The 15,550-nt window shown below is 48.6% G+C and overlaps 4 protein-coding genes across 4 annotated transcripts; 1 reads left to right on the top strand and 3 right to left on the bottom strand.

Moving 5' to 3' along the window:
• Nucleotides 1-878: 878 nt before the first annotated feature.
• On the bottom strand, nt 879-1,482 carry PHACADRAFT_191104 (uncharacterized protein; the record flags this gene model as incomplete). Its single annotated transcript, XM_007391293.1, has 4 exons — nt 879-922; nt 962-999; nt 1,054-1,394; nt 1,450-1,482. 4 exons carry the CDS (start codon nt 1,480-1,482, stop codon nt 879-881), a joined length of 456 nt encoding a protein of 151 aa, XP_007391355.1.
• Nucleotides 1,483-3,344: 1,862 nt separating this feature from the next.
• PHACADRAFT_191103 (uncharacterized protein) lies at nt 3,345-3,974 on the bottom strand (the record flags this gene model as incomplete). Its single annotated transcript, XM_007391292.1, has 2 exons — nt 3,345-3,510; nt 3,571-3,974. 2 exons carry the CDS (start codon nt 3,972-3,974, stop codon nt 3,345-3,347), a joined length of 570 nt encoding a protein of 189 aa, XP_007391354.1.
• An 890-nt stretch (nt 3,975-4,864) lies between these two features.
• Nucleotides 4,865-5,705, bottom strand: PHACADRAFT_25022 (uncharacterized protein; the record flags this gene model as incomplete). The annotated part of the gene is made up of 4 exons (XM_007391228.1): nt 4,865-5,093; nt 5,128-5,221; nt 5,274-5,517; nt 5,619-5,705. The coding sequence occupies 4 exons, from the start codon at nt 5,703-5,705 to the stop codon at nt 4,865-4,867; spliced, it is 654 nt and encodes a 217-aa protein (XP_007391290.1).
• Nucleotides 5,706-14,481: 8,776 nt separating this feature from the next.
• Nucleotides 14,482-15,026, top strand: PHACADRAFT_191101 (uncharacterized protein; the record flags this gene model as incomplete). Its single annotated transcript, XM_007391291.1, has 3 exons — nt 14,482-14,590; nt 14,648-14,841; nt 14,907-15,026. 3 exons carry the CDS (start codon nt 14,482-14,484, stop codon nt 15,024-15,026), a joined length of 423 nt encoding a protein of 140 aa, XP_007391353.1.
• Nucleotides 15,027-15,550: the final 524 nt, after the last annotated feature.

Raw genomic sequence — 15,550 nt, 5'->3', positions numbered from 1 at the left:
TACTTCTTACTTCGAACCAAAGTTCTTCCGCCAGGCGGGAAGCTGCTACTACCAAGCACAGTAGCTCTTGAGCTATGGCCACATGTTGCTCTCACTTACATAAGCTGTTGTTAGGACATCTGCAGTATTGTGACAAGCCAGATACTCAAGCCCTTCAGAATAAAGTTTTCTCGAGCGACGAAACTACCGTCGAGTCCACATATCCGACTATCGCGCTTTACGATATATGAAGGGTGCAAGCTGAGATCATATTGGACGTCACTGAGCAAATTGATCTGGAGAGACATTCAAGATATAACGCAATAGGCTTTGAAGCGAATCATCACCGTTCTAAGCTTTTGGTCAGCCTGTGTGTCAGAGTCTATCAAAGGCAACACGCACATCGTTCGAAAGCTCTAGTATGTATGGCATATCAGGGTCATCGCTTTCCTGCGCCATACCTTCTTCTTTCTCTGGAGACTTATTGCCACCAAATGCAATGGCCCTGCGCACTGAGGCTCCCAGTGACGGTTCCACCCTGTAGCAATCCAAGAAGACACACTGGTCTCTCTTCGTCCCTGTTCTGACCGTAAGATTCAAGTCTCTCATTACAAAACCTCCTCCCACTTCTGCCGCTGACAGAGGACACTTCCCATAGGTTGCTGGTCCTGAACAGTATCTGGCAGGTGGTGTAGTCTTGGGAGATACAGAGTAGCTGACCGCTGCTATGCCTAAGATTGCACCCGAGGTGTTGATAGACTGGTTTTTCTGAGTGTTCTGAAAGACCACAGTTGTCCAGCCAGATGTCTTCACAGTACCCCGGACAAGGATGATGTCTTGCTCCTTGACATCTAGACCATTTGCTCTTGCCTGCTTCACCCAGTCACTATGGAACATCTTCATGTATGTGGGAAGACACTGTTAGGAATGAGAGAGTCGAGGTCTGCATTGTCTGTGAGTAGAAGTGCAGCTCCCCACGCACCTGTGGGTATAAATCTGTATCCCACATTGCTTCCAGCACTATCAAAGAGCATGAGATTTCTCTGAATATGAATGTGTGATAACAGCACGTACAGACTGCATATGTTCTCGCTGGCTTGCACGGTCATGGTCATGATGCCTTGGCTACTGATAATCTTCATCTGCAATACATCCCGCACAACTTTGTCGAGTCTTTTATCGTAATCCAGTACAGTGTAGCTGTACAGCAGCTGTTTGGCGTGGTCTTCTGGACGCTTGGCTACATTGAACAGGCATCTGAAGCGACCCTGGTATATGTAGCCGACGTCTCCCTTCTCCGGAGAGGAGCCATCTTCCAAAGGCTCAGGGAACCACATGGAATAGCCGAACCCTGTGGAGGAGAGCTCTGCAGCATAGACACCCCAAATGGGTTCTGAGGTTGTGACGTTCGCAATCTGAGTGAGCCCAGGTGAGACACCAATTCAAGTGGACGTCCTCGACAGCAATTACCTTAGGTGTTGAGACTCCTAGCAATGCCTCCATTCTATAATAGTCCAAGAAGATGCACTGGTTAGAGAACTCGTCAAGGGGCCCCCGTTCTGAGCGGTACTGGACGCATGACGGATTCCAGGAATTTGCTGCTAAAGTGAAACCACCCTGCTCTGAGGACAGGAATGTACCTGAGATGGTGTCAATGGACTGCCCCCTCTCATTGTTCTGGAAGACAACAGTTGTCCAGCTTGTCGTCTTTACAGTGCCCCAAACAAGGACAACGTCTCTTTCCTTGATGTCTAGTCCCCTTGCTCTCGCTTGCCTCACTCAATCGCTGTGGAATGTCTTCATGTATGCGGGGAAAATGCTATTAGGAATGAGAGAGTCGAGATCCGCATTGTCTGTGAGCAGAAGCATAGCTCCACTTGCTCCTGTGAATTCAAACTCGCATCCTATTGTAGGATATCTATAATTATAATCACATGATTGATGCACGTATAACGAGACTAAATCACTTATGCGGCCGAGATGTAGTCACCCACTACCCTATTTGGCCCAATCATGACGTCGGGGCTACTGATGACTTTTGTCTGCAATGCGTTCCATATGGTGAAGTTGAGTTTGTCATCATACTTCAGTACAGTATAGCTGTAGGGTGGCCGCTTGCTATGTTCTTCCGGACACTTGGTTACGTTAAACAGGCGTCAGAAACGTTCCTGATGTATGTAGCCGACATCTCCTTTCTCTGGAGAGGTACCATTCTCGTAGAGCTCTGGAAACCACATAGTGCGGCTGTGCCACGCACTATGGAGTTCAGAACCCCGTATTTTTGCCATGGCATCCGGCGAAAAGTCCCGAACCGCCCAAAAAGTGGGTGAGATCTGGCGATGTGGATTTCTGGGAGAAAGCGCTGATTCCAAACTAAGTAGAGTACATGGCGAAATTAAATACGATACTGGTAAATATCCACATGCGACTCTCGTTTGTGGAAAATCACTATGTAGCATTCTCGCCGGCCCAAGCAGCCCTTGCCAGCCCGCCGCTGCAGTTGATAACAGCCCAAATGGGCCGCGCACCATCCGAGAGCTTCAGTTGACCAACGAGACACTGCACACAAGTCACATCAATGACCTCTGGTGGCGCAAGGTCCTAGTAGCATGATATGCCCAGCAGCGTGTTGCAGAATGTGTCGGTCTTGCACGTTTGCACCTCAGCAAGCACAAGAGTGAATGGCTTGTCAAGATGGAAGTTGGTAATGGGCAGTAGATGAACGACAATGATGTTGACAAGCTGTGCGAAGTGTGAAATGAGCTCAAAGACTTTGGGCGCATTGCAGTGCCACGCATTATGGTCTTCGAGAATTCGGTGCCGCGCATTATGGTCTTCAAGAATTTGATACTGATGCACACCATGTTAGATAATTACAATCTTATAAATTGACTAGTTATATCTAGTCAGCTGTAACTCACCCGAATGTATGTAGCATCATGATGGTCATCACTTGTGGACACCATTTCCAAAGTGCACATCATGTCACCACCATTGAGCCGCCGGACCTTGCCAAACAGCTTGATACGGTTTGCTTTAACATGGTGCTTTGCAATCAAAAGAGTGACATTGAAACAAGTTGCAAGACAGAGGGAAATTTGGCGCAGCAGCTGGGGCTCAGAAACGGAGCCCTTTGGCAGATGCAGCAGTAAAAGTACATATGTTGAATCTAAAAAGAATTGCATATGAGCCATATTCAAGATAAATATGCTATACGTACAGCCTTTGACAGACACTTATCTGCGCACCAGTCGGTTTGTTGGTGGTTTAAGCGATAACATCTGTGCAATGTTGTACTTCAGTCCCAACTGCTTTAGGCATGCATCAGCAACAACAAATGTAGCAAGGTTAGCATATGGAAACTGTCAGTTTTGAATGTTCTGCTGAAGCCGACCACAGAACTGCTCCATTGCAAACACCCAATAGATCCAGCTTGGGCCGAGAGCAACAATATCGTCAAAGATATGGAGTAGCCCGTGAATGGTGAGTACACAAGTGCAGAGGCGTTCCAGATCAAGCTGATAGTAGTACCTGCTCATTGCACATATGTTAGCTCTGATCTGAAGATACAAGTCAGTTGTCAAAACATACTCTTCATACTTCACGACCCAGTCAGCAAAGCCGAGCCGCACCTTCATTATGTCATCTTGCGTGAGCTCAAATTGTAGGCATATAGTGAGTAGCTCGACTAGTGCAACAAAATGGTTGTAATATTTGATGTCCGAAAACTTCTGCCACAAAAGTGATGGCCCCAAGAACAAAGCCCAAAAGGACCACATATCTGCGGTATACAGGTGGCGTTCACTCTTGATGTTGGAAAGCCGTGGGCCATATGCTGATGGGATCGTCGAGCCTGACTTTGCTGTTGTGGCACCGATAGCCTTCCAGACATTCTTATCAAGCTTGTAGGATCCTGCGCCTTCATCAAGACCCTTGAATGCACCAGTCCAAAGCAGCACCAATTTTGAAAGCATGTTCTCCCAGAAAAGATGCATGAAGTCGAATGGAAATGAGTTGGGGAAAGATATAGAGCTTAGGGCATGAAGAAGTGGAAGCCCATTGACTTCAAATCACATGGCACGACACTGTTCCTCTGCGGCAGTTGGGCTCTCTTGAACAAGGGGACCCTGCTCAGGAGTCTCTGCATGGCTACAAAGTGGGAGGTTGAGAGGGACATATTTCTTGATCGCGAAGGGCTTGGATTGCACTGATGGATGCCGTGACCGGTCAAAGGGGATGTAATATACTCGCCGCTTGTTGCTGCCTTCCTCCCGAAGGCTAAGAACACCCTTGATGTTGCACATTCAACATGGTGACTATGCGTTCTGGCCCTTCATTCTTATCAGCATAGCAACAGCAGAAATATCACCATCAGCCAGAAGCAAATAAACATGGAGTGCAAACTGTCTGAGTGAGTCTCCGTCCATAGCCAGAACTCCTGCTGCCAACCGAACCAACTCCTCAACCAGTGGCCAAAGAAATGAGTCAGAGCCGTGAGGCTTCTTTGGTCCAGGTATGATGCCAGCGCAGATGATGTTCTCATGATGGAATCGTTCTCCAGGTGGTAAGTTGTAGTTATAGAGGATTAATGGCCAGCACATGTGCTTCTTCCGCTTGAACGGTGCGAAACTGTCAGTCGAAAGACCCAAGGCAATATCTCGCCAGTCAGAGAAGTGAGCATGGCCTTGTGCTTGTCCATCAATGGCAACAGGAGTATTTCGCAATGCTCGGTACTGGCATCCGTCAAAGATATTCTTGACTGCACTGGGGCAGTAGCATATTCCAGGCTTGCCGAGCCCAGTTCGTTGGCGCTCTTGCTCGCAAATAAGACCAGGAGGGTTATGAAGAGGGGGTGAGGATGTGAAACCAGCATGATACTGCATTTTTATGGCACTGTCACTGTTGCAAACCATGGCAGAGAGGCGAGGAATGATGGGAATATAGGTGAAGGTTTTGCGCGGGTGCTGAGCAGCATTGTAACATGGTTCGCCACAGTAGGGACATACTTGGCAGTCTCGGTGAGGACCGACATAGCAGCAGCATAATTGGGGGCAGCAGTCATAGAGAACAGGATCAAGACCAGAGAGAAAAACAGCACGAGAGCTGACTTTGTCCTCAGAGGAATCGATGATACCATCAAAAGCGCACGGAAGCATGGCAAATGCTTCACACATCAGACGGGCCTTAACCTTGTACACGTACGCCCAAAAAATGGCCTGATCCCTAGAGCTGAGCTGGGTGCCTGTGCATGGCCTTAGTAGAGGTGGTACAGCATGGGGTCAGTTGGTGCGTACCAAATTCTATGAGCTCACACTCAAACGTTTCACTCAGCCACTGATGCAGATATAGACCATCTTCATCCTTCTCACCCAGCTCAAGCTCTCTCCAGCTATCCTCCAAGCCATCCAGTTGAAGGTCTCCCATTACCTCAACAAACTCTTCCTCCTCCTCTGCCAAATCTGACTCTGAGTGGCTCTCGAAGGACTGTGCCAGGTGTGTTGATCTGCGAAGGTTTGATAGAGCTTCCATCTGCAGTAGCTTCATCAAATTGAGTGAAGTATGTTACAGCAGCAGCACATAAGGCAGGTGTTCCCGTCTTCAATTTCATGTGGTTGATACAGGTTTGGCTGAAAACTAACTGGTCGCAGTGTGGACAGAGCACCTTTGATCTTGGCCGCCTCTTCGACTTGCTGCTCGGCAGCGAAAGCATTACTTCTTTGGAGCATTTTCGACCCATGGAACATCAAGTGAGTGTGTATAAGATGTATTGTCAAAGAGGAGGCTGCTGGTGGTCAAATTTAGAGAGTAGTGGAACTCTTAACTCTGAGGAGCTGAGGCTGAAACACACACCATGTTTGTTGCTGCATCACGTCGGTCGCGTCAGTCATGCCATCTTGTTGTTGAGCAAAATTCAACATGCTCATCACAGGACTCCGACAGCAAGGCCATATATAAGGTGATGCTCTCTCCACCATGCTCTTTCCATTCCCCCAAACTTCTTCTCTGCTTCTTGGTATTTTAACTGGGTCTTTTCCTCTGACAGTGGCTTATTTTGCTATGCCTTGAAAGAGTACTGGTAAAAACCAGGTTTGTCGCTTGTCCTAATGACCTATCCTTGTACTGACCGGATTATACATTGGCCCTGGACTTAGAATAAGGCCCCAGCAGCAGCTCCAAAGCCTCGCCTTTGCGCCTCCAAGACCACTACTGTTGCTGCTGCCCATCCGGCTGATACACAGCTCACCGGCACTCAACTTCAAGCCACTCAGCCAACCATTACCTGATTGGATACTACCCAGCCAGCTATCATCGAGTCTGCAGGCATCCAGCCAGCAGTCACCCAGCCTGCCATTGCCCAACTGGCCTCCATCCAGCCTACAAACTGTCAGCAACTAACAATCCAACTGGACTGAGCTACAACAATGCTGAGGAGACAGACGAGAGGAATGTGAGTGAGGAAAGACCAGCTCGAGTCTGGCTTGTTATTGAGCAGTACAAGCTCCTTATATACATGTCAGACTGAATATCTAGAGTATCCTACAAATATACGGAGGTGTATAGAAAGTGAAAGAATACTATGGAATCCGGGAGAACCATCTGGAATGTGTAATATTCATGACATTACCCCCCCCCGTCTAGAATCGTGTCCTCACGATTATTTACCAGTTGATCCTAAGCCTCCTGATCCTTGTTGGGTTTCTGTTAAACTTGACACCTCCTTGATATTGCATGATGCAATGCGTTCTAAAATGACTTGTGCGATCCGATTGCCGGCACGTACCTGAAAGGATTGATTGATGGAATTAATCAACACCATGCGCACTTCTCCAGTGTAATCTCGATCTACAACTCCAGCACCGACATCTATCCCTTTGACTGCTAATCCACTTTGTGGTGCAATTTGCGCATAGATTCCGTGAGGGGCACACATCGCTATGCTGGTGCTGACAATCTTGCGATCTCGTGCTGGTATCTTAACGCTTTCAGCCGAATAAAGATCAAGCCCGGCAGATTCTTCAGATCCTTGTTTCGGGGGAATCCCACCCATCCATTGTACCAAAAGAGTGGTATCACGCGTGAGCATGTGAACAGGTTGTGTTAATAAAGGGAGGATTCGAATCGTCATAGGCGCGGGTTTGTCAGGACGTCTAGCATGGAATTCCTGAAGGAGTTCCTGACAATTAGTCAAGTTCGCTCGTGATTCCCAGGAACGGCGATCGCCGTGGAGGCTGTTCTTCCAGAGTACCTGATACTCCAGGTTTCCGTTTCGATCACAACGGGAGTCAAGAATTTCTTCGACTTCCCATTCTTTCTCGCCATTTACGAGGTCAGAAACTATCGGTTCACGTCGCTGTGAGGGGTATGTGGGTTCTTTGAAGGGACTGAGAAGGCTTTTATTGAAAACAGAGTGTTGTTTCCATTGACGTGGGAGTTCCAATTCGTAGGCGGAAGCGCCAACTTTGCGTTTGACCTTGAAGGGTCCATACCACTTATCGTCGAGCTTTTTCATTGGCCTGTCTGTTCGGATGTTTATCCTTTCTAGCCAGACCTTATCCCCAACTTTGTACTCCGGCCCGCTCTTTCTCTTTCTGTCGTAGAAGCACTTCATGGATTCCTGCGCTAGACTGATGGCCGCGCTAGTGTCTTTGCGTACTCGATTCATTCTATTGACAAACTGTTGGACATTTTTGCTTAGTCCTTCTCACACCGGTTGGGTTCCTTCATAAGGGTGGTACCCTTTATTGATGAAGAATGGAGTATACCCAGTGAATGAATGGACTTTATTGTTGTATGAAAAGGCCGCAAGTGGCAGCCATTTGGCCCAATCTGCTTGTCGGTAGTTAATGAATAATCGGAGATATTGTTCTATCTCACGATTGATACGTTCCATTTGTCCATCGGTCTGAGGGTGATACGCGGTAGAGGGATTGGCTTCGATTCCAAGCAATCGGTATAGTTCGGAGATGAACTTGTTCTTGAATTCAGTGCCCCTGTCACTGATGATCTTTCGGGGTAGTCTGTGATGTGCCACCACATGGTCGCGAAGTGCTTTTCCCCATCCCTCGGCATTGAGTTCAATGTTACTCGGTATTGTGATTATCTGCTTGGAGTATATGCAGACGACTACGAGAATAGTGTTGTACCCAAAGGACTCTGGTAATACTCCTATCTTATCTACAGAGATTATTTCCCAGGGTTGCATAGGGACTTCGTTGGGGAAGAGAAGTCCGGTAGGTCGTGTTGTGTGAACCTTGGTCTTCTGGCATTTCTTGCATCCAGCAACGTACTTTCAGATGTCTTCTCGAATTTTAGGCCACCAGTAGTTACGCGTGACCATTTCGTGTGTTTTGTATTGATCGGGGTGTCCGGCCAATGGGGTATCATGGTGATGAACAATAATCTGTTCGCGGAGTTTCCTATTTACCGGTACGTAGATACGGTTTTTCCACGTCACGAGTCCGGTGCTATCTTTGTTCCAGTCTTTGTCCTTGTTCTGTAAAGCTACGGTAACTAGCGAATCTTGGTTCTTTTTGTATTTTTTAATTTCTGCGACCCAGTCCTGGTTGATCCCTTCTAAACTAAATACAGTACTACGGATTAGGGCACGGAAATGTTCTGGTTTTAATAGCACGATATCTGAATTATCCTCTTTTCCTGCATTGTCTCTTCTGTCGAGACAGCCCATCGGCCTTGCCATTTGTCTTTCCAGGTTTATGATGTAGCGAGTAGTGATACTCAGCTAATTTGGTTACCCATCAAGCTTGTCATCGATTGAGTCTTTGTGGCTTCCGGAAGTATTCTAAGTTCTTGTGGTCCGTCCATATTTCAAACGGATGCCGGGTGCCCATGAGATACTGGCGCCACTCGTCAAGACTAGTCATGGTTGCGAGAAGTTCCTTATCGTAAATCTCGTAATTTCTTTCGGCTGCTGTCATAGCTTTGGATAGATAAGCGACGGGCTTCCATTTGCCATCTTGCTTCTGGGCTAATTCAGCTCCTACGGCAAAGTCCGATGCGTCACATTCTACGCGATAGGAGTTGTCGTCATTGGATATGGCCAATACTGGTGCGGAGCAGAGTGCGTCTTTCAGGCTCGTGAATGCCACTTCTTGTTCGATAGTCCATTTGAAGGTAGCATTTCCTGTTAATGAACTAAGTGGCTTCGCAATTTTGCTGTAGTCTCGAATACATCTTTGGTAGAAGTTGGTGAAGCCAAGGAATGCTTGGATATCTCGTTTGCACTCGGGTCGAGGCCAATTGACAACTCCTTCTATCTTGACTGGGTCCATGTGGACGACGCCCTTTCCTACTATCGTACCCAGGTATTCAACTTCTGTTTTCTCGAACTCGCACTTTTCCGGTTTTAGGTAAAGTTTGTGTTCCCTCAAGATTTGTAGAACTTGCCGCGTGATCTGACGGTGTTCTTTCAGATCTTGAGTGAAAATCATGATATCGTCCAAGTAGACTACTACGTGTCCTTGACTAATGAGGTCTCGGAATATATCGTTCATCATGGTTTGGAACGTAGCTGGAAAGTTTGTGAGACTGAAAAACATAACTAGTGGTTTGAACAGTCCTCGATTGGTAAGGAAGGCAGCTTTTTCTTCATCGCCTTCTTTGATGCAAATATTGTTGTATCCCCATCGAACGTCCAATTTTGTAAAGTATCGTGCCTGCTTCAACTTGTCTACTAGTTCTTGTATTAAAGGAAGTGGGTAGCGATTCTTAATTGTCAGCTTGTTCAGCTTCCAATAATCTTGCACGGGTTGAAGACGTCCGTCTTTCTTTTTGACAAAGAAGAAGGGAGAAGCCCACGGGGATTTCGAGGGTCAGATTCTTCTGGTTCTGAGGTTCTCTTCTATGAACTTGTCAAGTTCTTTTTGTTTGTTCACCAAGATTGGGTAGACCTTGCAGCTGATTGGTTGCGCGCCTGGTGTGAGTTTGATTGCATGATCCCATGGTCTTCTTTGTGGTAGAGAATCAAAGTCTTCTTTGCTAAACACATTGGAGTAATCGTGATAGTGACTTGGGACGGTGTTTTCAAATGTCTTAGTCTCGTGTTTCAGACTCTCTTTGATGGCTAGATCAGTGGCCGTGGTGCAAATATGCGCTACTTCCGTAGCAAAGTAAGTTTCGTGGTCAAGAATAAAGATTCTATCTCCTTCTTCTAAGCGAGCTTCCGAATCGCTGGGCTCTTCGTGATCGGCATCGATATCAATTAATTGGGCGGCATATTTGCAGGTAATCGGGCACCAATCAAATTAAATGACTTGTTCCTGCCAATCGATAGATGGATTGTGAATCTGTGACCACTCATATCCAAGGAAGATCAGAGTCTTCCCCAGATTTGTAACGGCAAACGGAAGTCAGTCAACGTGGTCCTGAATTTCCACTCTTAATTCAACAAAGTCAGTGATAGCACCTCTGGCATTATGTGTTCCGTCTGCGTTATAGACAGAGATTGGTGATGGCAGTTTATTTGTAGCAATGTTGTCATCGCGGACAAACTGCGCATCAATAGAAGATCCAGTACATTCTGTGTCCAATAACGCTTTGACTGACAAACGCTGCTGCGTGTCCAGGGTAGTGATGATCATTGGGACGTCCATCTGTGTCCTCTTCCTTCCTTGGATAAATCGAGGCTGCTTTCATAATTCATTCAAGAAGTCGATTGCTTCTTCTTCTTTCATTTGCCTGATTTGGTTCATACAGGCTTCGGAGGCGTCAACACTCTTCTTTGAGTGTACCCATTCTGTCAACAATCTAAGCGCTGCTTTGTCTTTGCTGACTATCCATTGGCGGATCCATGCCGCTGTCCATGGGGTGTGACGCTGCCACTGCGTAGATTCAGTCTGATTCGAGGTAGGAGATAATTTTTTATTCAGAGGAATTAAGCAAGAGGGTTGAACCTCTCCGCGCCGCTCTGCGGACGCCCCTTTCTTTTGTATATACATGGGAACTCCAAACCAAGAACACAGATAGTTTGTGAAATTCTCTTCGGTCAACTCAGCTACGCACCCGGCTGACCGCTTGCAAAACCCTTCATGGCCACGCGAATTTCTTTGCGAATTGCCGTTTTCCAGTCAAATGGTTCTGCCGTCGCGGCAGGAGCTTCGTTAAGCGATGCGAGTGGCGTGAATGCATTGGTAGTGGGAGCTACAGGGGTTTCCACGGCCCGTACTTGTTGGGCTTGCTGTCGATTAGGGCAATTTCATGATATGTGACCCTGTTGACCACATCGGAAGCAGAGACCTTGGCGTCACGCCTGATCTAACTCCATCGGTTGTCCTCTGCCGCCAAAGGTGACACCAGTTCTGTCACGTCGTGTCTGAACTGGTGTTGTAGAAGCTGCTGGCGCTGGTGCATTAGTTTGTGCTCGTGGTGTGTTCTGCACCTGCTGCTGTCTCGGCTGGAACTGTCCCTGTCATTGGGACTGTGGGTTCCTTCTACGGTATTGTTGCTGGTTAAGGTCGATGCGCGCGACCTATAACTTGTAGAGCGTGTAGGTGGTTGGGAGTTCCTCCGAGGAGTTGTACAGAAGCCGAATGATGTCGGCCCGGAGTGCTTTTTCTAGAAGCGACTTAAGTCCTCGGAAGTGCGCTTCGAAGTCGTGAATATTTGCCTGGAAGGTGCACAACTCAAACTTCAAGAAAAACTCTTGTGCCGACAGCGTTCCCATCTGCATTGCTTGGAGCCGATCATATGCTTTGGTCTGCTCGTCGATTAGGAAGTGCCTATCTAGGTCTTCCCATAGTGTATTCGTGGTCTGTATCACGGCATTTTCGTCCGTTGTGGAGGAGGATTCTACGTACGGGTCGGCGCTCGATATATGCGGGGCTTTACGTGTGGGGAGGAAACGGCCGATGACTAAACTCGATATCTAAACGCGTAACTAAGCTCAATGAACGATCTAATAAGACTCTTACTTAAATGCTCGTGCCCACACTTGTCGCGGGCGAACCTCGTCTCACGCTCTCGCGAGTGTATTCTCGATGCTCTTAGGATGTGCCCGAAGCTCGGAGGGGCAGACTTTAGAGGTGAAGGTGGGGGAAAGGGGAGCTTGCTCCATTCGACGGCGGGAGGTCGCCTTTAATATACATGCGAGCGCTGCTCCGCTGCCGTGCTCTCGGCCGGAGGTCTATGTGTACGGAAAGTGAAGGTAAACGTTAACGAAAGGGTCTCTATTGGGGAAGAACCTGCGAATGCGATGGAAAACGAAGTAGTGGCGTCAGGCTTCCGGAATGGCGCGCCGCTCCGACAGGCAATGACTCGGCATGCTCGCGCACAGCGGGCCCCTATTTACATGCGCGTTCCTGCCGCCCTCAGGTCGCGGGGTACTCCGTCACTTGCGGCGTCACCTACGTCCTGTCTTCCTGGTCAAGCCACCGTCCACCATCTGTGTACATGCGGAAAGAAGGTAAATGTAAGTTCTTGGTGTTGGCGCTGAAAACCCTTCTACACCGTGTTGTACTTCTTCATGAACGTGGCAACGTATTCGCCCGCATGTCCACCTTTCATGTAAGACAAGATCATGAGGACTCTGTCAAATTGTTCTGGTAGCCGCTTTCTTTGTGTGACTACGTACAATTTTATCTGCGTCTTCCAAGCAATGTACTTGGATTTTGTGCCGTCGAAGGCATCGGGCTTCATTGCGCTTCCATTTAGGAATGCGGCACTGTCTTGATTCTCGGCCATCGCGCCGGAATTGGATGAAGATGAAGGTGGGGTGGGAGAACGTCGGGAAGGTGGGTTCGAGGCTTCAGAATCTTCTACGGCTTCTTCCACGGGGTTTGGTGGGCCCTCTGGTGGTGCTTCAGATTCTCCAAGGGCAATTGAGCGAAGATGGTCAGTGACCAATTCGAGAGTGTCTCGTCTGGGTCTGGGTTCTGAACCAGATGCTTCGGGTTGCAGGGTTGCGAGGGATTCTTAAGGTGCTCCTGCGGTTACTCTGGTTACTAGTTCTCCGCGTAGTCCTTTTTGACACCGTGGACAACGAGTACTAATTTGTGGGGAGTGTGGGCACGGCTGTTGCACGCAGTATCGTGTGCGATCGTCGCATCTGTAGATGAATCTGTCTCCTAGTACCCGATGTAGATATCCTCTGCAGTCACAAAAAAGCGCGGTCATGTGCTATTGGATCTGTGAAGCTGTTTGCAACAAACCCTGGGACTAATCATGTTGTAACGACCAGATCAGGGGTAGAATTTGCCAGAGATGGGAATTTCTGAATAAGAACCGAAACGCTAATTGTAATACAGATCTAGAGATATTGTAGCAGCCCAAAGAGCAATTGTGTCTCTTCGGTCCGACGCCCTCAAAGGGATCGCTGATCTAACTGCTACTGCTTTTCCGATGCCCGGTCACAACTGGTTGCCACGTCGTACTCAGGAATATCCGCTTGCGCTGCACAAAGCGTTTAACACCACTAGTGATGTGCGGGCCGGGCCTCAAAGCCCACGAGCCCGCCAAGCCCGGCCCAAAAAGCCTGACCCGAGCCAAGCCTGGCAGTGGGCTCAAGGCCGGGCTCGGAGCGTAGTCAAGCCCAAGCCTGGCCCGAAAGCCCAGGCTTGGGTGCACTGGCTCTGTTACTGTCCTCTGAGTTCAGAATAAGGTGAGAGAGATCTAATATGTACATACCAGACATGATATGGATATTCTAGACTCGACGGTTCCCGCCGAGCACGACTGTGCATCATCGTCTGGTGTCTGCCATAGATGCGCGCTCGTGGGCTCCATTGCGACTCGACTTATTCTGCAAGCGTACGTCTTCTGGAGGCTGAATTCAGTGAGTACATGCAGCAATAATCTACTACATCCAAACATACTCCCTTTTCATAGCACCACAATACCCATTATACTGTGAGCAAGCACGGGCTTAAGCCTGCAGCTTGGGCCAGGCTCGGACTCGGCTCGGGCTCAGGGCTCGGCTCGACGTTGCCACAAGCCCAAGCCCGGGCTTTGAGCCCAAGCCAGGCCTGCACATCACTAAACACCACCTATGGTAGGGCAGTGTACAATTCTAATTGGACAGAGCTCTGTCTAGCCACCTAAGGGCTAGTGATTACAGAGGTGACTTCGGGAATGTGATATGGTAAAAGTTGTGCAAATGCACGGAGAGGGGTTCCAGGGGTCCGGGTCTTGATGCGGTAGAGTTTGGTAGGGTTAGGATTTAGGGTGAGAGTTGGATGTGCGTATAGGGTGGATCGTCGTGTGGAGATGGGTGATGGTTAGTGTGGGAGTGACGAGGATCGTCGTAGGGCAGTTGGTGGAGACTCGAGCTAATGTCAGCAACTAACAATCCAACTGGACTGAGCTACAATAATGCTGAGGAGACAGACGAGAGGAATGTGAGTGAGAAAAGACCAGCTCGAGTCTGGCTTGTTATTGAGCAGTACAAGCTCCTTATATACATGTCAGACTGAATATCTAGAGTATCCTACAAATATACGGAGGTGTATAGAAAGTGAAAGAATACTATGGAATCCGGGAGAACTATCTGGAATGTGTAATATTCATGACACAAACATCCAGCCAGCTGCCGCCTACCCTGCTGCAACTCAGCCAGGCCCCATTGCTGCAAACACGGAAATCATTATCCAAAACTTACAGGGTATGTGGCTCTGTCTATTGATGACCAAGAGTACTACTTACAGTATTAATGTTATAGCTGAGTTAGCTCGGGCTCAGGCTGCTGTTGCAGCTGCTGCCGGCGCTCAAGCTGCAGGAGCTGGCGGTGTCCCTGCCGGTTCAATCTCTAGGCCTAAGGGTAGTGCGGGAGGTGGCAGGAACAGCTTTCATCCGCGAGAGAAGATGGGTCTTGGAGAGTTGGAAATCCAGATGTTGAAGTACAACGTCATTCTGGTGCGTATCGTCCAGGCTGCTTTTGATTACCATCAATGTTGACCTCACGCTCACTAATGTACTAGGCTACCATTCGCCACTGCGCTCACGCCGCATCTATTAACTTAAAGGGCGGCTACAAGCATATTAAGCCTGAGGACCTTGCGAAGGTCTTTGCTTTGGTACGAGCAATCTCCGCACAATAAGCAGCTTATTGTACTGATTAGTGATGTGCGGGCCCGGCTTGGGCTCAAAGCCCGGGCTTGGGCTTGTGACGACGTCGAGCCGAGCCCTGAGCCCGAGCCGAGCCCGAGCCCTTGGGCTTAAGCCCGGGCTTGCTCACAATACAACGAGTGTTCCGGTGCTATCAAAAGGGAATGTATTTGGGTGTAGTAGATTAATACTGCATGTACTCACTAAATTATAACCTCCAGAAGATCTACACCTGCGGAATAAGTCGAGTTGCAGCGAAGTCCACGGGCGTGCGCCTACGGCAGGCACCAGATGGTGACGCACAATCGTGCTCGGCGAGAGCCGTTACATCTAGAATATCTACATTTTGTCTTCTATGTGCATATTAGGTCGCTCTCTCCTTATTCTGAACTCAGGGAACGGTAACGGAGCCAGCACACCCAAGCCTGGGCTTCCGGGCCGGGCTTGGGCTTGACTACGCTCCGAGCCCGGCCTTGAGCCCGCTGCCAGGCTTGACTCGGGCCAGGCTTTTTGGGCC

Source organism: Phanerochaete carnosa (assembly GCF_000300595.1).
Source record: "Phanerochaete carnosa HHB-10118-sp unplaced genomic scaffold PHACAscaffold_2, whole genome shotgun sequence".
NCBI classification, from domain to species: Eukaryota; Fungi; Basidiomycota; class Agaricomycetes; order Polyporales; family Phanerochaetaceae; genus Phanerochaete; species Phanerochaete carnosa.
This window is presented reverse-complemented; position numbering and strand designations above follow the sequence as displayed.